At 42.4% G+C, this 26,754-nt stretch overlaps 1 protein-coding gene across 1 annotated transcript in view; it reads left to right on the top strand.

The window, feature by feature from the left end:
• The window catches only part of NELL2 (neural EGFL like 2), a 587,110-nt gene that overhangs the window by 191,748 nt on the left and 368,608 nt on the right, over window positions 1–26,754 (top strand). Inside the window, exons 8-9 of the mRNA XM_069764734.1 lie at window positions 9,008–9,136; window positions 12,898–13,000. Coding sequence (XP_069620835.1) covers window positions 9,008–9,136; window positions 12,898–13,000 — 232 coding nt within the window. The remainder of the gene's footprint in view (window positions 1–9,007; window positions 9,137–12,897; window positions 13,001–26,754) is intronic.

The following is a 26,754-nucleotide window of genomic DNA, read 5'->3' as shown; positions in this document are numbered from 1 at the left end:
CGGAAATCAAGGTGCCAGAGTCTGGAGGAAGACTGGGGAGAAGGAAATGCCAAAATGCCTGAAGTCCAGTGTCAAGTACCCACAGTCAGTGATGGTGTGGGGTGCCATGTCAGCTGCTGGTGTTGGTCCACTGTGTTTCATCAAGGGCAGGGTCAATGCAGCTAGCTATCAGGAGATTTTGGAGCACTTCATGCTTCCATCGGCTGAAATGCTTTATGGAGATGAAGATTTCATTTTTCAGCACGACCTGGCACCTGCTCACAGTGCCAAAACCACTGGTAAATGGTTTACTGACCATGGTATTACTGTGCTCAATTGGCCTGCCAACTCTCCTGACCTGAACCCCATAGACAATCTGTGGGATATTGTGAAGAGAAAGTTGAGAGACGCAAGACCCAACACTCTGGATGAGCTTAAGGCCGCTATTGAAGCATCCTGGGCCTCCATAACATCTCAGCAGTGTCACAGGCTGATTGCCTCCATGCCACGCCGCATTGAAGCAGTCATTTCTGCCAAAGGATTCCCGACCAAGTATTGAGTGCATAACTGAACATTATTATTTGATGTTTTTTTTGTTTGTTATTAAAAAACACTTTTATTTGATTGGATGGGTGAAATATGCTAATTTATTGAGACAGGTTTTTTGGGTTATCAGGAGTTGTATGCCAAAATCATCAGTATTAAAACAATAAAAGACCTGACAAATTTCAGTTGGTGGATAATGAATCTATAATATATGAAAGTTTAATTGTAATCATTACATTATGGTAAATAATGAAATTTAACACTATATGCTAATTTTTTGAGAAGGACCTGTATATATATATATATATATATATATATATATATATTTAATACAGAGCTAGATAGCATAAAAGCCGGTAATTCAATTGTAATTGCAATACTGCCGCCAGCACTTGGGATCGGAGTGTACGGCTACATGTATTTCTGTGTAGCTGAATGCTCCGATCCCGAGTGCTCGCGGCAGTGCAGGGTATTGAGGTGTGAAACTTGTGCGAGTTTCTCGCAAGTGTGCCACGGCCTTACATGCAATATGTTTAAAAAATTGAAAATTAAATGGCCTGGGCTCCCTTGCAATTTTCTGTGCCAGACAGGGAAAGCCAGCGACTGGGGACCGCTGTTTGTAGCCTGGGAAGGGGTTAATACTCATTGAGCTTCCCAGGCTATGAATATCAGCCTGCAGCTGTATATTTAGCCTTTACTGGCTATTAAAATAGGGGGACCCCCCAAAAAATGACGTATTGTCCCCCAATAATTTATAGCCAGAAATGCTACGCAGACAGCTGCGGGCTAATATTTATAGCCTAGAGAGGGGCCATGGATATTGGCCCCATCTTGCTACAAATTCCAGCTCCCAGCTGCCCGAGAAATGGCGCATCTGCAAGATGCACCAATTCCGGCGCTTAGCCTCTCTCTTCCCACTGCCCTGTAGCGGTGGCATATGGGGTAATAAGGGTTTAATGTCACCTTTGTAAGGTGACATTAAGCCGGGTTAGTAAGGGAGAGGCATCAATAAGACATCTATCCATTACTAATCTTATAGTTGGTAAAGGGTTAATAAAACACACACATGCAGAATAAAGTATTTTAAGGAAACAAAACACCACACAGTTTGATGGCTTCGCTTGGATTACCAGTGTAATAAAGATGGTAATCTTTATTACACTGGTAATCCAAGCGAAGCCATCGATCTTCTGAGAAAAAAAAAGGATACTCCCTGTGTCCGACGCAGTCCTTAATAGCGAGTGTCCCACGATGAGTCCAGCTCTGCTACATCTGGATGCCTGACATCTAGACATAGCAGAGCTTGTAGATGACCACCGGAGATAACTCTCCGGCGATCACCTATACTCTAGCTCTCGTGGTCAGCTGACCGTGAGAACTAGCCTAGGGTGACCTGAGATAACCCCCGGTCACGTGCATGGCAGTTATTGCGGTAAGTTATCGCGAGAACTGTAGTGGACGCGGACTTCCGGTGGTGGGACAGGTAAGATCTTATTTAAATTAGGAGACATGCGTAGTAAGCTGCGTTTATGCAGTTACTATGCATGTGACTAATCAAGAGATGCAGTTTTACTGCATCTAATGATTGTCTATGGGAAATTTACGGTGCGGCAACGGAGCGTCGCCGCATTGTAAACAGACATGCTGCGTTCTGGGGGATGGGGTTCACAGGCGATGGGAATTTATCATGGGGGATGGGAATTTATCATGGGTGATGCGATCAAGGGGGATGGGATCATGGGGGATGGGATCATGGAGGATGGGATGGAGGCTGCACTCACCCTGAAAAAATGTATTGCACTTTAGAAGCAGCACTCCAGGGTTAGAAAGAGAGATGCAGTCGGCACTTTCAGGGAGGGTGTCAGGCTCAGCAGCTCACCACACAGCTGTCGCTACAGTCTACAAGGCAGCCTAGGCAGGACAGAAGGAGCCTGGAGAGGAGAGAGTGCCTAGACAGTTCTGTGTGTCAGACTCATTCACAGAGTCACTCACATCACACGGCGGCAGGACAGCAGGAGCAGGGGCTCGGGAGAGCAGAGTGAAGTTAGTCAGTCACCGACTACTACTCACCACAGCAGCCAGCCAGCACAGCAGCACACAGCAGAAGCCGAGAGAGCAGAGCACAGCGTCACCACTTGATTAGTCACCAACAGAGTGGGAAAGCAGAGCGAGGTGCTTGTCACTGCCCACACAGAATGTCCATCAAGTTCCTTATCATGTGGCAACAGTGAGGGAGCCAACGTCCCCGCTGTCAGATGGTATGTGCGAGCGACACTGCAAAAAATTTGGACACGCTTTTAAAGGGCCCTCCGGGCACTGACCGCTACCCTGCCAGGCCAGTCCAACCCTGAATACAAATGTGTAAACACGCAGCACATACATACAGTGCATACATACAGTTGTGACCAAAAGTATTTACACCTCTGCAATTCTGTCAGATAATACTCAGTTTCTTCCTGAAAGTGATTGCAATCAGAAATCCTTTGGTATTATTATCTTCATTTAATTTGTCTTAAATGAAAAAAATACAAAAGAGACTGAAGCAAAAAGCAAAACATTGATCATTTCACACAAAACTCCAAAAATGGGCCAGACAAAAGTATTGGCACCCTCAGCCTAATACTTGGTTGCACAACCTTTAGCCAAAATAACTGCGACCAACCGCTTCCGGTAACCATCAATGAGTTTCTTACAATGCTCTGCTGGAATTTTAGACCATTCTTCTTTAGCAAACTGCTCCAGGTCCCTGATATTTGAAGGGTGCCTTCTCCAAACTGACATTTTTAGATCTCTCCACAGGTGTTCTATGGGATTCAGGTCTGGACTCATTGCTGGCCACCTTAGAAGTATCCAGTGCTTTCTCTCAAACCATTTTCTAGTGCTTCTTGAAGTGTGTTTTGGGTTATTGTCCTGCTGGAAGACCCATGACCTCTGAGGGAGACCCAGCTTTCTCACACTGGGCCCTACATTACGCTGCAAAATTTGTTGGCAGTCTTCAGACTCCATAACGCCATGCACACGGTCAAGCAGTCCAGTGCCAGAGGCAGCAAAGCAACCCCAAAACATCAGGGAACCTCCACCATGTTTGACTGTAGGGACCGTGTTCTTTTCTTTGAATGCCTCTTTTTTTCTCCTGTAAACTCTATGTTGATGCCTTTGCCCAAAAAGCTCTACTTTTGTCTCATCTGACCAGAGAACATTCTTCCAAAATGTTTTAGACTTTTTCAGGTAAGTTTTGGCAAACTCCAGCCTGGCTTTTTTATGTCTCGGGGTAAGAAGTGGGGTCTTCCTGGGTCTTCTACCATACAGTCCCTTTTCATTCAGACGCCGACGGATAGTACGGGTTGACACTGTTGTACCCTCGGACTGCAGGGCAGCTTGAACTTGTTTGGATGTTAGTCGAGGTTCTTTATCCAACATCCGCACAATCTTACGTTGAAATCTCTTGTCAATTTTTCTTTTCCGTTCACATCTAGGGAGGTTAGCCACAGTGCCATGGGCTTTAAACTTCTTGATGACACTGCGCACAGTAGACACAGGAACATTCAGGTCTTTGGAGATGGACTTGTAGCCTTGAGATTGCTCATGCTTCCTCACAATTTGGTTTCTCAAGTCCTCAGACAGTTCTTTGGTCTTCTTTCTTTTCTCCATGCTCAATGTGGTACACACAAGAACGCAGGACAGAGGTTGAGTCAACTTTAATCCATGTCAACTGGCTGCAAGTGTGATTTAGTTATTGCCAACACCTGTTAGGTGCCACAGATAAGTTACAGGTGCTGTTAATTACACAAATTAGGGAAGCATCACATGATTTTTTGAACAGTGCTATTACTTTTGTCCACCCCCTTTTTTGTGTTTGGTGTGAAATTATATCCAATTTGGCTTTAGGACAATTCTTTTTGTGCTTTTTCATTTAAGACAAATTAAATGAAGATAATAATACCAAAGAATTTGTGTTTGCAATCATTTTCAGGAAGAAACTGAGTATTATCTGACAGAATTGCAGGGGTGTCAATGCTTTAGGCCACAACTGTACAGTACATATATATATAAGGTAAATGATATCTAAAAGGCCTAAAGTTAAAGAGGACACATTTCCTTTGTATTTTAGGCAAAAAAAATATATATATTTTTTTTATCTTTAACATTTTAAAAATTGCAAAAAGGAAAATGGGCTGATACAAAAGTTTGGGCAACCTGCATGGTTAGTAAATTGTAGCATCCCCTTTTGAAAGTATCACAGCTTGTAAACGCTTTTTGTAGCCAGCCAAGAGTCTTTCAATTCTTGTTTGAGAGATTTTCATCCATTCTTCCTTGTAAAAGTCTTCCAGTTCTGTGAGATTTCTGGGTCATCTCGAATGCACTGCTATATTGAGGTCTAGCCACCAGAGATTTTCAATGGTGTTTAGATCAGGGGACTGTGAGGGCCATGGTAAAACCTTCAGTTTGCGCCTTTTGACGTAGTCTATTGTGGATTTTGACGTGTATTTAGAATCATTATCCATTTGCAGAAGCCATCCTCTTTTCAACTTCAGCATTTTTACTAATCATGTTATGTTTGCATCAAGAATTTGATGAAATTTCATTGAATCCATTCTTTTCTCTACCCGTAAAATAATGCCATTGGCTCCAACACAACCCCAAAGCATGATTGATCCACCCCCATGCCTAATGGTTGGTAAGATGTTGTTTTCCTGAAATTCTGTGCCCTTTTTCTCCACATATACCTTTGATCAGTGTGGCCAAAGGGTTCTATTTTAAGCTCATCAGTCCACTGGACTTGTTTCCAAAATGAATCATGCTTTTTTAGATGTTCTTTTGCATACTTATCACGTTGAATTTTATAGTGAGGTCGCAGGAGAGGTTTTTATTCTGATGACTCTTCCATGAAGGCCATATTTGTGCAGGTGTCTCTGAACAGTAGAACAATTTATGACAACTCCAGAGTCTGCAAAATATTTTTGAAGGTCTTTTGCAGTAAAGCGGAGGTTCTGATTTGCCTCTCTAGCAATCCTATGATCAGCTCTTAATTAAATTTTGCTTGATCTTCCAAACCTTAACTTGACCTCCACTGTCGCTGTTAACTGCCATTTTTTAATTACATTTTGAACTGAACTGAGAAAAAGGCAACTTGAAAACACTTTGCTATCTTCTTATAGCCTTCTGCTGCTTTGTGGGCCCCGCCATTTTCATTTTCAGCTAGTGCTAGTCAGCTGCTCAGAAGAACCCATGGCTGCTGTTTTTTGGCAAAAAGCTTATAAAGTTGGGAAATTTGCATCACCTGGCCTTTCCTAATGATGATAGTGAACAAACCATAACCCTAACAGGCTAAATAAGGTCTGAAAACTTGGTCAAAGTTATCTGAGCACACAAATCTCCAAGGGTGCCCAAACTTTTGGATCGGCCCATTTTCCTTTTGTAATTTTTAAGATGAAAAAAAAAATGACAATATACATTTTGTATGCCTAAAATACAAAGGTAATGTGTCATCTTTAGCTTTAGGCCTTTTAGAGATCATTTCATCTTCAACTTGCTTAACTGTTCACAATAACTATAATTTTGACTAAGGGTGCCCAAACATTTACATGCCACTGTATTTATACACACAACGCATACATACATATGAAGACAATCAAATCTAGGAACAACTAAGTTAAAGTATCCAAGAAACCATAGAGTATTTTATACCGAATAAAGATTATTTTATTAAAGTTAATAAACATAAAAATAAATCTATAGATATATAGAAAACAGCGTATCACTACTAAAAGCAAGAAAAATTATTAAAGGATCCCCAAATTATGTATACAGCTCTCAAAATTATATAAATATATGCATAAGGAAAGGGTATTATAAATATATGTCCTTATATGACTAAATTAAAGGGAACCTGTCACCCCAAAATCAAAGGTGAGCTAAAGCCACCGGCATCAGGGGCTTATCTACAGCATTTTGTAATGCTGTAGATAAGCCCCCGATGTATCTTAAAAGATGAAAAAAAGAGGTTAGATTATACTCATCCAGGGACACTCCTGCTGCAGTCCGGTCCGATGGGTGTCGCGGTCCGGTCCAGCGCCTCCCATCTTCTTATGATAACTTTTCCTGGGTCACTGCCTCACTACTGCACGATGTGAACACCACTGCACTACACCATTCAAACAGCACATGCACATGTATTTGTATATACACACAGCGCATAAATACACATGTATATACCCCCCAGAGGACTCGCTAGTCTGTATCTTCTTTAGATCCTCCAGACTCCAGCAGTTAAAGGACCTTTGGTGACATCATATTCACATGGTCATGATGTCACCCAAGGTCCCTAAACAGTATTCATGCAAGTTCTATGTTATCAATGTAGTTTCCGAGTTCAACACTGCTTAAAAACCTTTGGTGACATCACGGTCATGTGACTATGATCCTTAATCAGTCTTAACCTTGGAAGCTACATTGATAATACAGAACTTGTATTATCACTGCATCTTTTAAAATAAATTTGGTGGGCTCCTAAGAGAGTGGTGGACTTTGGCAATTCCCCACTTTTCCTCCCATCCCCACCCAACACTGGCCCTGATAACAGTGTGGACTCAGAATAAACACCGACATGTATTGTAGCAGGACAAAGCTCTATTACAGAACTATCACTCAAGCAGGAGCCACTGCCATCCAAGAAATTAGGAAGTAAAAGAATATCAGACCTATGAACTGTTTAAGGACCAAATTGGGAATACCACTTTAATATCTTTGAGCCACATGTGCAGTATGTTGTTATTACTATCATGTTGTGAACTGTTAAAACTATTTTAAAAGTTATGATGCATTCTAAAGCATTAAATTGGTTGTCCAGCAGATCAAAAATATTTTTAAAGGAAGTGATATTCAACCTCACTAAGATTTCACTAATCCCATTCTAGTTCTAATCAGGTCCACATGATGGGGATCTATGGGATAGAGGATAGTTTCCAGATTTCTGGTACCAAACTGCTGGGGCTCCCACTGATCCGCATTGCTCTTGACCAGTGGTCCCCATCTCCAGGCCTCGAGGGCCGCCAACAGTGCAGGTTTTGTGCAATACTAAGGAAATCCTGAAAACCTGCACTGTTGGCGGCCCTTGAGGCCTGGAGATGGGGACCACTGCTCTTGATGGATCTTCAGCACTCCCATAAGAATGAATGTTGCTTTCCAGTGCTGTGGTCCTGAGTTCAAATCCCACCAAGGACAAGATTTGCAAGGAGGTTGCATGTTCTCCCCGTGTTTGCGTGGGTTTCCTCCGGGTCCTCCAGTTTCCTCCCACACTCTAAATACATACTGATAGGGAATGTAGATTGTGAGCCCCAATGAGGACAGGGATGATAATGTGTGTAGTGCTCTCCGGATTTAATGCTGCTATGTTAGTGAGTAAAATAAAATAATAATGATCAACCTCCATTCCATTCTTATGGGCCTCTTGAAAAACTGAAACTGTGGGGTTCCCAGCAGTCAGACCCCCAGCAATAGGGATGGCTAAAAAAAAGGACAAAATTTCAGGAAATATCACAGAAAAAAGATACAGTCTTACCAACACCATGACAAAATACCAATGCACTAACAGGATGCAGCAGCCCCCTATGATAAAGGTGGGGCATCACTCATGCAAAATCCTGAAGCAAACAGCCAGTCACACACCTATCAATTCATGGAGGCAGTGGCTGTGTAGTATCAAACTTGCACCCAGATGGAGCTCGCATAGGACGCCAGTCACACAGCTACATGTGATGCAGTGTCTGGCTTACAGCCTATTGATGACTCCTATACTATTATATCAGGAAGGCTGTCCAGCACTATGTAAGTGCACCCCACAAGGACAGACACCCCAGTACACCCAACCAACACTAAAGGACCTGGCTGCATCCTGCATAAAAATAGGAAAATGGTGCAATAAAAAAAGATGAATACTCATTTTGGCCAAAATAGATTGCTAGTGCATTGGTAATCTGACCTGGTGTTGGTAAGGCTGTATCTTTTTTCTGTGATGCCCCGGCAATAGGGAACATGTCATCTATCTTATAGATAGGGGATAACTTTCAAGCTTGTTAATACCACTTTATAGAAGTTGTACGGGCTAGAACAAAGTGGCTATTTATTCTGAAAAAGGGTCTACCGCTAAAGGTAAAAAATACCGTATCATCGATAGGGTAGATCTCATAGTTTAGGTACAGTCACGTGTAGCTGAGATGCAATACCAGATACAACTTTTGGACAGGTGTGGTGGTATTTCTGTAAGCACTCTAACAATTCCTACACTTCATCTTCAAGTTAAATAACCAATATTTTGCATTATTTTGTCGATTTAATAACTGTTTGTTACAAAGAACCTGACTTTTGCCTTGTGCATCACAGCTGGCTTTAACTTTTGTGTATTATTATGGAATTATGGAAAATATTGTTTGTGTCATACATCTTTATCTTTTTTTTATACTTGCTTGAAATCTCTTTGCAGCTGTCAAGAGCTGAGCAGAGGATGAATAGGTTAGATCAATGCTACTGTGAAAGATCTTGCACTGTAAAGGGCAATGTCTACAGAGAGCTGGAGTCCTGGACAGACGGCTGTAAGAAGTGTACATGCATGGTATGATAATCTGTTTTACATACATTTATTAAAGGTTGACTAAAGGTTGAATTTGTGTTTAGGGTTAATACAGGACTTTGACCTATTTTTTTCCACTTTGATAGTACAGTAAAATAAAGTAAATATAAAGTGCTCAACATATTTGCCGATTGGTGGTCGTTTACAGAGGCCCACCTGGCTTCAGATATACTAAACAACCTGTAATAAATCATTCATTGTTTATAGGCTGCCATTGTTATCGGTAGAAGATATTCTGTTTACACAGGATGCGGTGTCAAGATTTTTTTTTTTTAACAAACCAAAATATCATTTTACCTGACAAACAAGCATTTTGCTTGTCCAATGGATTATTTACAGCCTGTTTTGAATGCACAATTATTGTGAAACGATCATTCCCAGTTCACGAGAATTGTGTAGTGTAAGTGTATCTTACAGGGAATCTGTCAGTATGATCAGCCCTCGTAAACCGTCTATATGGCCATGTAGGTCATAGAAAGTTGAATAAAATGATACCTTAATATATGCGTGTCAATGTCTTATTCCAGAGAAAATCTTGTTTTTCTTATGTGTAAATGAGCTGTTAAGCTCTAAGAGCCAGAAACTGATTTGCCTCCATAGCTTATTTTATATGAAAGGGGGTGTTACCTGTGAGACATGTAATGCCTGACAGTTATAATCACACTCAGCAGAACTGATCTTTGCCTCATTACAAACACATCTGCAGTTATCCTCTCACGGTGCTTTCACGTCTACCTAAGAGATGTGCCTGATTTTAACTAACACTTCTTAAACCTCTGTCTCACAGGAAGTCCTTGTGGAGGAAAGGACAGTATAGCAGAAGCTTGTCTCATTACAAACACATCTGCAGTTGCTGTTCTCCTCTCACAGAGTTCTTGTACTAATGTATTGTCTACTGGAGTGGCTGCCTGTGAGATGGAAGCTAAAGAAGTGTTAGATGAAGTCAGGCACAGCTCTGCTACTGAGCTGACCACAGATGAGAAAAGGTGCAGCTGCAGATAATAATAATAATAATTTTTATTTATATAGCGCCAACATATTCCGCAGCGCTTTACAAATTATAGAGTGGACTTGAACAGACAATAGACATTACAGCATAACAGAAATACAGTTCGAAACAGATACCAGGAGGAATGAGGGCCCTGCTCGCAAGCTTACAATCTATGAGAGATGTAATAGAGATCAATCTATGCAGATGTGTTTGTAATGAGTCAAAGCTCAACTCTATTGTTTATAATCACACATATTCTGCAGTAAGATCAGTAGAGCACAGTTTCAATCATTGCACATCACACTGGCAATTCCCCCTATATCATATAAATTAATTTCTGGAGGGAGAATCTCATGCAGATCAGTTTCCGGCCAGTAGTCCTAAACATCTTATTTAATTATTAACAAAAACATGGATATCTCAGGAATAAGACATCAGGTGGGAAATATCAAGGTATAATTTTATTTAGCTTCCTATGACATACATGTCCATATAGACAGCTGTTGACAGATTTCCTTTAAAGGGAACCTGTCACCCCCAAAATCGAAGGTGAGCTAAGCCCACCAGCATCAGGGGTTTATCTACAGCATTCTGTAATGCTGTAGATAAGGCCCTGATGTATCCTGAAAGATGAGAAAAAGAGGTTAGATTATACTCACCTGGGCGGGCGGTCCAATCTGATGGGCGTCGCAGTCCGGTCCGGGGCCTCCCATCTTCTTACGATGACGTCCTCTTCTTGTATTCACGCTGCGGCTCCGGCGCAGGTGCACTTTGTCTGCCCTGTTGAGTGCAGAGCAAAGTACTGCAGTGAACAGGCGCTGGGCTTCTCTGACCTTTCCCGGCGCCTGCGCATTGTAGTACTTTGTTCTGCCCTGAACAGGGCAGACAAAGTACGCCTGCGCTGCAGCTGCAGCATGAAGACAAGAAGAGGACATCATCGTAAGAAGATGGGAGGCCCCGGACTGGACCGCAACACCCATCGGACCAGACCACAGCAGGATTGCCCCTGGGTGAGTATAATCTAACCTCTTTTTCTCATCTTTCAGGTTACATCGGGGGCTTATCTACAGCATTACAGAATGCTGTAAATAAGCCCCTGATGCCGGTGGGATTAGCTCACCTTCGATTTTTGGGGTGACAGGTTCCCTTTAACTACTTTTTTTATTTTTATTTGGTCCAGCATAAACTTAATGAAATTGTGTAATTAATTCAATAAGGCAATTTGGCTTCTTTCCTGTTACAAGTCTGAACAAAGAGTCCTCTAAATCTCAAGCTTTTCTCTGGCCTTTTCTTATTGTTGGGCAATCACTATACTCCGAGTACGATTGCGACAGAAAAACACAACACTGTTGCAAGGGGTGAATGCAACTTTACCTTGCTAGGTATTATCTTGTTCTGTCGGCCTCTCTCATTCATAGTGCCAGAATGTAGGAGATAGCGTTCACTAAGGCTACTTTCACACTAGCGTCGTGCACTGCACGTCGCTATGCATCGTTTTGTAGAAAAAACTCATCCTGCAAAAGTGCTTGCAGGATGCGTTTTTTTCTCCATTGACTAACATTAGCGTCGCATTGCGACGCTTTGCCACACGTCGCAACCGTCGTGCGACGGTTGCGCCGTGTTGTGGCGGACCGTCGGCAGCAAAAAACGTTACATGTAACGTGTTTTGCAGTGTTGTGTCCGCCATTTCCGACCGCGCATGCGCAGCCAGAACTCCGCCCCCACCTCCCCGCAGATGCGCTGGAAAAATGCATCCGCTGCCCCCGTTGTGCGGCGCATTCACTACTAGCGTTGGTACGTCGGCCCGTCGCAGTGCCGACGCTAGTGTGAAAGTAGCCTTATCTGGCAGTAAGCATGCCCTAGATATGCTACCCCCTCTGCAGACACAACATTTTTACCAATTACCTAGACACTGAGCATGGGTGTTGCACAAAAGTAAGAAAAGTGTACAGAAAGCTGTTCATATTTTTGAACAGTAAAGAAGCTAAATAACCTAATGAAGTCAAATACAAATGTTCATAACTTTCCATGCTAAACATTATAATGGAATTATTGAGAACTTGATACGACCGCTTCAAATGTTTCTTCAACTGAGAGATGCCTTCAAAACACAATATTAGGGATTAGTTGTCACGTTCAACCTGTTTCTCCTGTAACTCAAACTACTGTTCTTGAGAAAGCACTTTCTAATTTCTATAGGCATGATAAAAGGTAACTGGAAACGTCCTGTACAACCTTCTTGGTTTGTGAGATTAATAATTCATGTGCAAATTGTCTCTTTTTCGTCTTGTAGTTGCACTTACATACCCTCTTTTACCCCTTCTAGTTATTTCATTAATGCACTTCCTCTGTGTGGAATTTTCCTTATAAAGACAATTACACACTAATGACATATCAACCATAGCTTTAGTTGATACAGTTTCCTTGGGATATTATGCAAATATGATTTTCTTTGTGACTTTTCATAAAAATGTACCTTATAACAATATCCTTTTGGATGCCCAAAAAAAGATATTGAATAATGAAAACATGTCTCCTCAATGTTCTGAGCGACAGACATGAAGCCTTCCCTCAGGTGTATTATTTTACATTTTGTACATTATCAGCTTATTGAAATGGTTCTGCAGGAGACTTCTATTAGCAGCATGTGGCTGGTAATGTAATATGTAACACAGGATTTAATGTTGATACCATTATTTTGTACAGCTACTTAGAATAATGTGGTAGTAATTTAATTGTTTGTTCTTCACAGAATGGGACTGTTCAGTGTGAGACATTAATCTGTCAGGAACCAACGTGTCCGACTTATTCTGCACCTGCCTTTGCTCCTGGTAAATGTTGTAAGGAATGCCAACGTAAGTGTATTTTTCACTACAACTATACCAATCTTTTTACTTTTCATCGAATATTCTACAGTAATCATCCTGATAATGATTATAGTAATGTTTCCATTTAAAATCCCAAATAGTTTTCAAATCATTTACAGACAAAGAACAGAGGGTGGCAAATGGCATCACATAAAAGTGCTTAAAACTGGAGGGAACAATGTATCTCCTGCTGTAAAATGTATATATATTAGGCTTTTTCACATAGCAAGAGTGATAAAAAAAAATTGGGATAACATAACAGGATAAGTGTAGGCACTTTCTCAGTTCCAGTCCTTTAAGGTAACGTTTCATTTTCTTTTTTACTTTGCTTAAACAACTTGCATTTTTCTACGTTTTCCACATCTTTAGATGATTGTAAGCATTTTTAGAAGGGAATATCTTGTCTACATTAATAATAGTCACACTGCCTATTTTCAAAGGGTTGTCTAGAATTTTTCAAATTAGGGCCAATTACAGAAAATGGTGTAAAATGATATAAATTAGCATGTCTCCACTTTTCAAAACCCCACTGTTCCTGTGCTGCCACTATAGTGTTCCATGCCAGTACTGTATTGATGACATCATGTCCATCATGCAAGTGGAATCATAGAAGGTGAATGTTGGAAGGGACCTCCAGGGTCATTGTGTCCAACCCCCTGCTCAATGCAGGATTCACTAAACCATCTCCGGCAGATGCCCGTCCAGCCTCTGTTTGAAGACTTCCATTGACGGAGAACTCCCCATATTTTTTCTAATATCTAATCAGTTTCATTCCGTTTCTTCTTATGTTTCCATGTGCAAATGAGAAAAAAGATGATCCCTCAACACTGACATCCCTTCAGATATTTGTAGATGGCTATTAAGTCTCCTCTTAGCCTTCTGTTTTGCAAGCTAAACATTCCCAGATCCTTTAACCGATCTTTGTAGGACATACTTTGTAGTCCGCTCACCATCCTGATAGCTCTTCTATGAACGTGCTCCAGTTTTTAAGTGACTGGCCTCCATAATAATGCTGATGTTTATGGCACATAACTGCAATTAGTTGGCTGCAGCAGCTACTTGAATGTTTGACTTTTTTTTTAGTGCTCGACATGCTTCAACAAAAGGCCACTCTTTTGCAAATGGCGAATAAAATCTCAAATTGTTTGAATAAATGTGGAATATTAACATTTTTTCACTGCTATATTACTGTACTGCAGGTCTGAATCTAGCTTGAAGGTTCTATTTAAGGAATAATCTTACTTTCATTGTCCGTTTCTGTTTATTGGTGGTAGCTTCTTATGTGTTATATATTCTGTACATTACTAAGTTGGTAGTCTATTGTCCTGAGCTCCTCTTAACAGCATTGAGAGATATACTTCACAGCAGCCTCATGACTTTGTAGTGAAGAACATTCTAGGCACTCTGATGTGACAAATGCAAAGGTAATTTCACAATGAGGCTGAAGAGACGAGCTGTGACAACCACCATTGTCAATGGGGGATCCTGTGTTCTCTGCCTTTATATCTAAACTTTCTATTATCATTCTGATGTGAATACACTAATGCACTAATAATGTGCATTCTACAGAAGAGATACTGTCAGCCTGCTGTAGAAATAGTATAAAATAAACTGATATTACTCTTGGCTTATCAGTCAAGAAGGTGGTCCTAATCAGTGATTGACAGTGATATTTGTATGCACGCTGCAGGAAATACTGTCAAATCAATAATAAGGACCGCCCCCTTAACTGCCAAGTCCAAAATGAGAAGGGAGTTCAGTAAATAAGAATACAAGTGATATTGAAAGGAACCTATCAGTAAGATCAACCCTCCCACCCAAATTACATATTGCAAATCTGCATGCAGATCTTTCAAAGGTAAATCCATCAACACATTTGGATCTTCTATCTGATGCTGTGTTCCAGAGATATCAACATTTTAATTCACATGTAAATCAAGTGTTAGGTCAATAAATAATGATAATAAATATGGTCCATATGAATATGGTCAACTATGGCTACAGTGGCTTGCAAAAGTAATTACCTATCTAGGAAATAGCGACCACAATATTGTACAGTTTCACCTGTCTTTCACTAAGGGGACTTGTCAGGGAGTCACAAAAACACTGAACTTTAGGAAGGCAAAGTTTGACCAGCTTAGAGATGCCCTTAATCTGGTAGACTGGGACAATATCCTCAGAAATAAGAATACAGATAATAAATGGGAAATGTTTAAGAACATCCTAAATAGGCAGTGTAAGCGGTTTATACCTTGTGGGAATAAAAGGACTAGAAATAGGAAAAACCCAATGTGGCTAAACAAAGAAGTAAGACAGGCAATTAACAGTAAAAAGAAAGCATTTGCACTACTAAAGCAGGATGGCACCATTGAAGCTCTAAAAAACTATAGGGAGAAAAATACTTTATCTAAAAAACTAATTAAAGCTGCCAAAAAGGAAACAGAGAAGCACATTGCTAAGGAGAGTAAAACTAATCCCAAACTGTTCTTCAGCTATATCAATAGTAAAAGAATAAAAACTGAAAATGTAGGCCCCTTAAAAAATAGTGAGGAAAGAATGGTTGTAGATGACGAGGAAAAAGCTAACATATTAAACACCTTCTTCTCCACGGTATTCACGGTGGAAAATTAAATGCTAGGTGAAATCCCAAGAAACAATGAAAACCCTATATTAAGGGTCACCAATCTAACCCAAGAAGAGGTGCGAAACCGGCTAAATAAGATTAAAATAGATAAATCTCCGGGTCCGGATGGCATACACCCACGAGTACTAAGAGAACTAAGTAATGTAATAGATAAACCATTATTTCTTATTTTTAGGGACTCTATAGCGACAGGGTCTGTTCCGCAGGATTGGCGCATAGCAAATGTGGTGCCAATATTCAAAAAGGGCTCTAAAAGTGAACCTGGAAATTATAGGCCAGTAAGTCTAACCTCTATTGTTGGTAAAATATTTGAAGGGTTTCTGAGGGATGTTATTCTGGATTATCTCAATGAGAATAACTGTTTAACTCCATATCAGCATGGGTTTATGAGAAATCGCTCCTGTCAAACCAATCTAATCAGTTTTTATGAAGAGGTAAGCTATAGGCTGGACCACGGTGAGTCATTGGACGTGGTATATCTCGATTTTTCCAAAGCGTTTGATACCGTGCCGCACAAGAGGTTGGTGCACAAAATGAGAATGCTTGGTCTGGGGGAAATTGTGTGTAAATGGGTTAGTAACTGGCTTAGTGATAGAAAGCAGAGGGTGGTTATAAATGGTATAGTCTCTAACTGGGTCGCTGTGACCAGTGGGGTACCGCAGGAGTCAGTATTAGGACCTGTTCTCTTCAACATATTCATTAATGATCTGGTAGAAGGTTTACACAGTAAAATATCGATATTTGCAGATGATACAAAACTATGTAAAGCAGTTAATACAAGAGAAGATAGTATTCTGCTACAGATGGATCTGGATAAGTTGGAAACTTGGGCTGAAAGGTGGCAGATGAGGTTTAACAATGATAAATGTAAGGTTATACACATGGGAAGAAGGAATCAATATCACCATTACACACTGAATGGGAAACCACTGGGTAAATCTGACAGGGAGAAGGACTTGGGGATCCTAGTTAATGATAAACTTACCTGGAGCAGCCAGTGCCAGGCAGCAGCTGCCAAGGCAAACAGGATCATGGGGTGCATTAAAAGAGGTCTGGATACACATGATGAGAGCATTATACTGCCTCTGTACAAATCCCTAGTTAGACCGCACATGGAGTACTGTGTCCAGTTTTGGGCACCGGTGCTCAGGAAGGATATAATGGAACTAGAGAGAGTACAAAGGAGGGCAACAAAATTAATAAAGGGGATGGGAGAACTACAATACCCAGATAGATTAGCGAAATTAGGATTATTTAGTCTAGAAAAAAGACGACTGAGGGGCGATCTAATAACCATGTATAAGTATATAAGGGGACAATACAAATATCTCGCTGAGGATCTGTTTATACCAAGGAAGGTGACGGGCACAAGGGGGCATTCTTTGCGTCTGGAGGAGAGAAGGTTTTTCCACCAACATAGAAGAGGATTCTTTACTGTTAGGGCAGTGAGAATCTGGAATTGCTTGCCTGAGGAGGTGGTGATGGCGAACTCAGTCGAGGGGTTCAAGAGAGGCCTGGATGTCTTCCTGGAGCAGAACAATATTGTATCATACAATTAGGTTCTGTAGAAGGACGTAGATCTGGGGATTTATTATGATGGAATATAGGCTGAACTGGATGGACAAATGTCTTTTTTCGGCCTTACTAACTATGTTACTATGTTACTATGTTACTATGTTACCCCTTGGCATTTTTTGTGTTTTGCTACCTCACAACCTGCAATTCCAGTGTTTGTTTTTTTTTGAGGGTTATCATCAGTTAATGTAATGAATATGCCTACAACTGTGATCATTTGGGTATCTTTTTATTGTGAAGCAAACAACAAATAGGACAAAGTAATAGAAAACTAGAAAACTTTAGTGTTCATTAATATTCACCTCCCTTAACTTAGTACATTGTAGAACCTAATTTTGTGGCAATTACATCCCTAGTCACTTTGGATAAGTCTCTATGAGCTTTACACATCTGGCCACTGCAAATTTTGCCCATTCCTCAAGGCAGAACTGCTCCAGCTCCTTCAAGTGTGATGGTTTCCTCTGGTGAACAACAATCTTGACCACAGAAAAATCTGACCACAGAATCTCAATTGGAGTAAGGTCTGGGCTTTGACTAGGCCGCTCTAAAACATTTATACATTTCCTCTTAAACCATGTGAGTGTTTCTTTAGCAGTCTACTTTGGGTCATTGTCTTGTTGGAAGGTGAACCTCCGTCCAAGTCTAAAATTACTGACAGACTGAAACACATTTTGCTCAAGAATATCCCACCAAGTTTCACTGTAGGAATAGTGTTCTTGGTGCGATGAGCTGTGCTGGTTTAGCGCCAAACATAGCGTTTAAGTTGATAGCCAAAAAGTTTAATTTTGGCCTTATCTGAGCACAGAACCTTCCTCCATACCTTTGGGGAGACTCCCAAATGTCTTTGGCAAACTAAAGACAAGTTTTACAATTTTTTTGTGTAAGTAAATGCCTTTTTTCTGCCCACTCTTCCATAAAGGCCACCTCTTTGGAGTGTACAGCTTATTGTGGTCATATAGACAGATACTCCAGATTATGATTGGGAACTCTGCAGCTCCTTCAGGGTCATCTTTGGTCTCTGTGCTGCTGATTACTGTTGTCTTTGCCCAGGCTTAAAGTTTTGGTGGGCGGCCCTATCTTGGCAGGTTTGTTGTGGTACGATGTTCTTTCCATTTGAGGAAAATGGATTTGATGGTTCTCCGATCAGAGATTGGGATATTTTTTTTCTCCTTGGTGTTCCTGATGTTGTTTAATTAGTGGTGCCTTTTGCTTAATGGTGTTTCAGCCTCTGTGGCCATTCATAAAAGGTGTGTGTATACTGTCAGGTGTAGAGAAGGCTCCTTCTTCTTGGCACTTGGAGACAGGAGAATTTGCCAGTACCCTTTCGTTAGGTCCAGGGTGGTGATATATCTGGCTGACCCTAGCCTCTCAATAAGCTCATCAATCTGGGGCATCGGATAAGCGTCGAACTTGTACACCTTATTCAGGTTCCTATAATCATTACAGACTCGCCACTCTCCATTCGGCTTCGGCACAAGGACAGTAGGGCTGGACCAGCTGCTTTTTGAATTCCCAAAGATGCCCAGGCTCAACATTCTCTTCACCTCTTTGGAGATCACCTTGCGGTGAGCTTCAGGAATCCGATACAGCTTTTAGTTCACCCTCACATGCGGTTCAGTCAGGATTTCATACTCCACAACCTGCGTGCATCCTGGAAGCTCCAAAAACAGGTCTCAGTACTGCTAAAGCAGCTCACGGCACTGTCTCTGCCACTGTGACATCCTTGACTTTGGTATTGAATTCTTCTCCCCGGTTGATGGACCCTGTAATTGACGTCACTCAATTTCTTGAGCACCTCATATTGCCCTTGCCACTTCACCAGAAATTTATTTTTAATGGTGGGGATCAACACGAGCACCCGGCTAAACTGTCTCATACTTGCCGTCCGATTATAGACCCTTGCCTGGGCCTCTTGTGCTTGGAGGAGTCTCTCCTTCACAATGGGCATCAGACTCGCAATCCTGTCCTGCATCTGGGCCACATGTTCAATAACGCTTAGGTGTGGTGTTGCCTCCACTTCACAGGTCTCCTTTGCAATGTCCAGAAGACCCCGATGGTGTCGTCCGTATAGGAGCTCGAACGGTGAGAACCCCATAGAGGCCTGTGGGACTTCTTTGATAGAGAAAAGTACTTATGGCAGGAGACAATTCCATTCTCGGCCATCCTTCTCAATGACCTTCTTCATTATGAACTTCAAGGTCTTATTGAACCTCTCCACCAGGCCGTCTGTCTGCGGATGGTAAGTTGGGTAATCTGGAAGGCCTTGCACAACTCCCTCATTACCTTGGACATGAATGGTGTCCCTTGGACTGTTAGGATCTCCTTTGGCAGGCCCATCTGGGCATCCTGGAAGGTCATACATAGTGACCCCTGAGCATGCCAATATCTCAGTTTTTAACTTAAGATATTCTTGGGCATCCTGGAAGGTCAAGTCAAAATAGGGTTTCTGAGATTCTCCAGTTAGACAGGGGGCCAACACCTCCAACCACTGCTCCAGGGGCAGCCTCTCCTGCTCTGCAACCCATTCAAAAACAGTCAAAAATGTCTCCTTTTTATCTCATCTTTTGCAGGGCTCATCAATCCGCTTTGCGAACGTATGAGTCATTACCTTAATGTGGGGAAGGGGCAGTTTCTATGCTGCGGACATTTCCCATCAGGAGTGCCATCTGTCTTTGCTGTTGGTGAATCTGTGGCATCAAGAGTTTATTCATCTCCTGCTGTACCTGCTGCTGTTCATGATGCAGTTGGTGTTGCTGCTGTTAACTCAGGATCAGGTGCTTGATTCACTCCTCCATTTTGTATGACTATTGTTCCATCTCAGTAACTGCCTTCACCCAGGACATATGATTTGTCCACAGATGCTACCCATGTTCCTGAAATGTTGCTCACACCCGAAACACCACTTGTGGTAGAGCAGCTCACTTGGCTGGACACAGAAGTAGAAATAGAACATTGTCTCTTTAAGAATGAGCTTGATTTATTGAAGGCAGCATAAGCCAAGCTGGGAAAAATAAACACAGCCCTCTGGGCAAACCAGCAAGACAAAACACAGTCCTTTTCCTGGCAGGAATCAGCCCTCTTGCGGTTAGCAGCGTCCATGGTTCAGGTCCTTTAACACAGGCACAAACACTTTCCTAGAGTGGTCCCTATCCAGGCACACTGAACACTGCTGTCTTGAAAAGCCAGCCACTTAAATCCTAGGCCCTGTGACGCCTCCATTATGTGACTGATCACATGATTGCGACATCACACAGGTCCTGTCAGCACACGGCGGTATCGGCTCTGCAGGTGCAAATAAGGTGGACATTCTGCTACCTACTCTGTGAATATCCACATAAAACCAGCCCATTTATGCAACTTTCATTTAAGCCTCACAACATTTTAGAGTGCTGGAGGAAAATACTCTGGCTTTATATCACTGACGCCATTAAGCATAGTGACACATATCTCCCCTCCACTTTGTCACAATGGGAAAATAGAAAGCAGGAGAACCTGTGTTTTACATGAAAATAAATGGACTGGAGTAATAGCCAATGTATTAACATGCAATTTTTTAGTGTCTACGTAAAAGTGGAATAAGATATGGGAGTCCCCTTAGTGCAGAACTGTCTGTAAATGTGTACTAATTCAACTACATACATCTTTTTTGCAGAGCTTTAGAGCATGGTTTCTTTGACTAAAAAAAACATATCTAAATGAACACTTCAGGCGAATCTCATATATTGTGTTACGCAGCTAGTACATGGCATGAAAACGATGCATGACAATTGCATTCATAAGACAATGAGCAGAGAATGTAACACAAACAGCTCCCTCAGGTCCTATACTATGCATAATGTTATGTAGTTGTATGTAATGTTACTTAATCTATAGGAATAGGTTAGCATAACCCCTCAAGGACATGGCTGACTTTTTTTTGTTTTTGCTACCATTCTTCCATGCAAAGTCATATCGACGGAGGAGGGGGAAGTCAGCCAGGGCATGTTCCCCAGGCGCAGACAGCAGGGGAGCGCTGCTGGGCCACCTAATGCAGCAGTCCATAGTGTCTCCCTCGGCGGCTGAATTTTGCCACCTCCTGGACTGGAAGTTGGCCATTCTCTGAGCCAACTGTCAAGCTGGCAACTGGCTTTCGGGGGCCAGAGCAATTGAAGCTCTGGCCGCTAAGTTAGGATGACATCATCAGCATGATCAGGTCATGTGATGATGCTGCTGACATTACTCGCTAGTGCGCAGAAGCATGAAGAACATTGGTGGTAAGTGCTCCACACTAGTGGAGCTGAAGGCACACAAGATTAAATGTAACAGGGGAGGGTTATGGTGTGTGAGAGGAGATTGGTAGATTTAGTGTAATTGGGTTGGGGGAGATTTACTGTGTGGGGGCATTTACACTGGGGGGTATTTACTGTGTGTGGTGGGGGAGATTTACTGTGTGTGATGGGGGAGATTTAAGCCCCCGTCACACATAGCGAGATCGCTAGCGAGATCGCTGCTGAGTCACAAGTTTTGTGACGCAACTGCGACCTCAGTAGCGATCTCGCTATGTGTGACACGTAGCAGCGACCAGGCCCCTGCTGTGAAATCGCTGGTCGTGTCGGAATGGCCTGGACCGTTTTTTGATCGTTGAGGTCCCGCTGGGCAGCACACATCGCTGTCTTTGACACCTTACCAACGACCTTGTTGACAGGACGTCCCATTGAATCGTCATGAAATAGCATCGTTGTACAGGTCGCTACAGGTCGCCGCATCGCTGCTGCGTCGTTGGGGAGATCGCACTGTGTGACATCTCACCAGCGACCACATAGCGACGCAGCAACGATCCCTGACAGGTCGTATCGTTGTCGGGATCGCTTAAGCGTCGCTATGTGTGACGGGGCCTTTACTGCGTGCGTCAGAGATTTACTGTGTGTGTGGGGGAGATTTACTGTGTGTGGAGGAGATTTAGTGTAACTAACCTGGGGATATTTAGTGTAACTAGGGATGATTTGAGAACACAAGTTTGAGGGGGCAAGGAAGGGACATGTGCAGACAAAGTATGAGGAGCGGGAGAAGTTTGAAGACACAATATGAGGTTCAATGGGTGAGGTGGAGTACGTGTATGAGGAAACAGTATGGGGATGGGTGCAGACACAGCATGGTGAGTGGGGGGATGGGTGCAGACAGTACGAGGAGCAAGGGGAAAATGTGTGCGGACACAGCATGGGGAGTGAGGGTGATGGGATTCTGTGCGAACACAGTATGGGGTGTTGGGGGGATGTGTGAGGAGGCAATATGGAGAATGAGGGGGTAAATTTATGAGGTTACAGCATTGCTAGAAGGGGGATGTGAGATGAGACTGTATGAGGAGGGAGGGTGAAACATGTGAGGAGACTATTGAGGTTAATAGTGTGAGGAGACAGTATAGGGGGGAAAAGAGTGAGTGGGCACAGAATTGAAACTGAGTAGTGTGGGGGAGTAAATTGTCAGGATCTCCTTCAGCAGGCCCATCCAGGAGAAAATATATACTAGCTCTTGTGCTATACTCTGGGCGGAGGAGTTTCTCAGTGGTACCGCTTCTAGGTACCTCGTAGTGTAGTCCATTACCACCAGGATGTATTGATGACCCCTGGTAGATGTAACTAATGGCCCAACCAGGTCCATGGCAATTTGGTCAAATGCGACTTCGATTATGGGTAACGGAACTAAGGGACTGCGGAAGTGAGATACGGGGACAGTTAGCTGACAGGGCAGGACCAGCAGAAGTTAACAATTTCTCTGTGACACCAAGGCCAGTAGAACCTCTGAAGGACTCATTCTTGGGTTTTATCTACCTCTAGATGCCCCCCCAAGACATGAAAATGGGCCAGATCTAGTACCCTATGTCTATAGGGTCCCAGGACAAACAGCTGCTCTAATACTTCTCACTATTTAGTGACCTGATATAGCAACTCCTCATTGACTGCAAAGTGCGAGAACTTGGTATCGGCCCCTGGCCGTGTGCAACCCTATTTATCACAGTCACATTTTCAAGGGCATTTTTTTAAAGTCAAATCCTGCATTTGGGCAGTGCTAAAATTTCTGAAGGCACAGAAGATTAAATGTAATGGGGGAGGGTTATGGTGTGTGAGGGGAGATTGGTAGATTTAGTGTAACGGGTTGGGGAGATTTACTGTGTGGAGGACATTTACTCTGGGGGGTATTTACTGTGTGTGGTGGGGGAGATTTACTATGTGTGTGGTGGGGAGATTTACTGTGTGTGTCAGAGATTTACTGTGTGTGGGAGAGATTTACTGTGTGTGTAGGAGAGATTTACTGTGTGTGGGAGAGATTTATTGTGTGTGTGGGAGAGATTTACTGTGTGTGGTAGAGGAGATTTACTGTGTGTGGTTGGGAGATTTACTGTGTGTGGGGGAGATCTAGTGTAACTGGGGATGATTTGAGGACACAAGTTTTGGGGGGCAAGGAAGGGACATGTGCAGACAAAATATGAGGAGCGGGAGAAATTTGAAGACCCAATATGAGGTTCAACGGGTGAGGTGGAGGGCATGTCTGAGGAAACAGTATGGAAAATGGGTGCAGACACAGCATGGAGAGTGGGGGGATGGGTGCAGACATAATAGGAGGAGCAAGGGGAAAATGTGTGTGGACACAGCATGGGGGGCGAGGGTGATGGGATGAGTGCGAACACAGTATGGGGCGTTGGGGAGATGTGTTAGGAGGCAATATGGAGAATGAGGGGGAAAATTTATGAGGATACAGCACTGCTAAAAGGGGGATGTGAGATGAGACTGTATGAGCAGAGAGGGCGAAACATGTAAGGAGACTATTGAGGTTAATAGTGTGAGGAGACAGTATAGAGGGAGAAAAGTGTGAGTGGGCACAGAATAGAGACTGAGTAGTGTGGGGGAGTAAAATGGGGGCACAGTGTAAGGGTACAGCCAGGAAGGGATAGTAAGCCAAAGAGGGGCAGCGTGGTGAGGTGGCATAGTATAGAGACTGGGCCCTATAGGGGGGACACAGAGTGAACAGGGGGCCCAGTATGGAAAGGAGAGGCCAGTGTGGAGAGCATGTATCATAAGAGGGACAGTGTGTGGGTCATATTTTTTGTAGGGATAATGATACTGCTATCTTTATTTGCATCATGGGGAATGTGCTGCAGAAGAGCTGAGAGGATGGAAGTTTGCAGATATGAACTGTGGAATAGAAAACTCATCATGGCATCTGGACAATATGAAGAAGAAAAGAAAGAGAACAACTCCAGAGACAGCATCATATTTAAAGGGACAGTGTCACCTGAATTTGGAGGGAATAATCTTTAGCCATGGAGGCGGGGTTTTTGGGTGTTTGATTCACCCTTTCCTTACCCGCTGGCTGCATGCTGGCTGCAATATTGGATTGAAGTTCATTCTCTGTCCTCCGTAGTACATGCCTGCGCAAGGCGCTTATCCGCTGGCTGCATGCTGGCTGCAATATTGGATTGAAGTTCATTCTCTGTCCTCCGTAGTACATGCCTGCGCAAGGCAAGATTGCCTTGTGCAGGCATGTACTACGGAGGACAGAGAATGAACTTCAATCCAATATTGCAGCCAGCATGCAGCCAGCAGGTAAGGAAAGGGTGAATCAAACACCCGAAAACCCCGCCTCCATGTCTGAAGATTGTTCCCTCCAAATTCAGGTGACAGTGTCCCTTTAAGGTACCAGGATGTAATTGTTTTTTGTTATACTGACTAATTCTCATATTTTTATTTATATTAGTAGCATTAAATAGGTTGTCCAAGTTTGTGATGAGTCTGCAGTCATTTTATGTGACTGCAGGCATCTGAATTCTCACAGTGTGCACTACATGCTGTCAGGATTCTCTTGTGCCAGAGATTTGCAGAGACGCGGTCACGTGCCAACTAGACATGCGTGGCCTCACTCAATGAAAATGAATTGAGTGAAGCTGGACATAGCTAAATAGAAAGTGGCCAGAATTATACAAATCACATACTTGTGAAAGGGAGAATCCTAAAGTGTGCAGTGCATGCTCTGTGAGAATTCAGAAGCCTGTTAAAACATAGAGTGACTGCAGATTTTCATCTCAAACGTGGACGCACCCTTTAATTATACAATGAAGCCCTGAAGCCAATCCTATCAGTATGTAATATCCTCACTGTCAGGATTCAGCTCTGCTTGCTGGTTCCAGCAGTCATCACATGGCCACCCCACTCATATGCGATTTCCAATCTTACAGTCACATGACAAACAACTTGTCTTTCTGCCTCTCTTAGTTTTTTACTGAACATTGAGAGAATCGGGAAGAGCAGCTCCCTTTTTTTCTTTGGGTGGGGGTTGGTGCTATTACATTCCTTGTACAGTAACAGTGTACTGGTTCTTCAGGTTAGTATGATTCTGACGATAGCAGTCTTAATAGGGATATTTTTTTGCATATTTTAGTGGTTACAAAATCCTGAACTTTATAAAATTGATTTGGTTTTGTCACCATTCTCTGAGACCATAGCTTTTCCTGTTTAAGGAGAATCTGTCAACACAATTTTGCACGTTAAAGTAAAGGCATGACTATAAGGGACCTGTAGTACAGATTAAATTGATGACTTTGGTGAAAAAATCCACTTTGTAGTTCTTTAATCAGCATTTTACATTTTCTGGTAATGATATTTAGATACACAGGGTCAGGACTGAGCATTGAGTCCTCTTCTCCTGCCACAGTCCCTCTATCTGCTTCCAGTGCTTAACGTACAAGTCACTGACCTGCTTCCTGATTGAAATATACAGATTGATTTTCTGTCTGGTCTTCAATAAAATGGTGCCAGGATCGGCATAATGTTCTCTTTCCATTGTATTTTTTAAAGAAGCCCTCCCATTAACTTATTTATTCATAAAATGTGTGTATATGCATGTAATATAGTGTGAGTGTACTAATATACTCACCTACCGCTGCTCTCTCCAGTGTCCAGGGCCATTCTTCTCCTCTCCTGAGTGACGACGTCATAGCACTACAGACTGTCGGGGTCACGCTGCGCTTTTGTGTCACCCGGAAGTTACTTTTAAAATGTAAGCCTATGGGGCGTCAGAGCGAGGCTTGATAGACTTACATTGGGAAAGAGGCTTCTGGCTTATTCATAGAGCATAGAATGAACGGGCTAGTCATAATTGTTGGGACATCACTGAGAAGAGGGAAAGAGCAGCGCTGGATACTGGAGAGAGCAGCTTTAGGCCAGCATATTAATGCACTCACACCACATTACAAGCATACAAGTGCATCTCACTAAATTAAAATATCATCAAAAAGTTAATTTATTTCAGTTCTTCAATACAAAAAGGGAAATTCATATATTATATAGAGACATTACAAACAGAGTGATCTATTTCAAGTGTATATTTCTGTTAATGTTGATGAATATGGCTTACAGTCAATGAAACACAAAAGTCATTATCTCAGTAAAATAGAATAATTAGCAAGAAACATGTGCAAAGGTCCCTTAGTCTGTTTAACTAGGATCCACAATCATGGGGAAGACTGCTGACTTGACAGATGTCCAGAAGG

Source organism: Ranitomeya imitator, chromosome 4 (assembly GCF_032444005.1).
Source record: "Ranitomeya imitator isolate aRanImi1 chromosome 4, aRanImi1.pri, whole genome shotgun sequence".
NCBI classification, from domain to species: Eukaryota; Metazoa; Chordata; class Amphibia; order Anura; family Dendrobatidae; genus Ranitomeya; species Ranitomeya imitator.
This window is presented reverse-complemented; position numbering and strand designations above follow the sequence as displayed.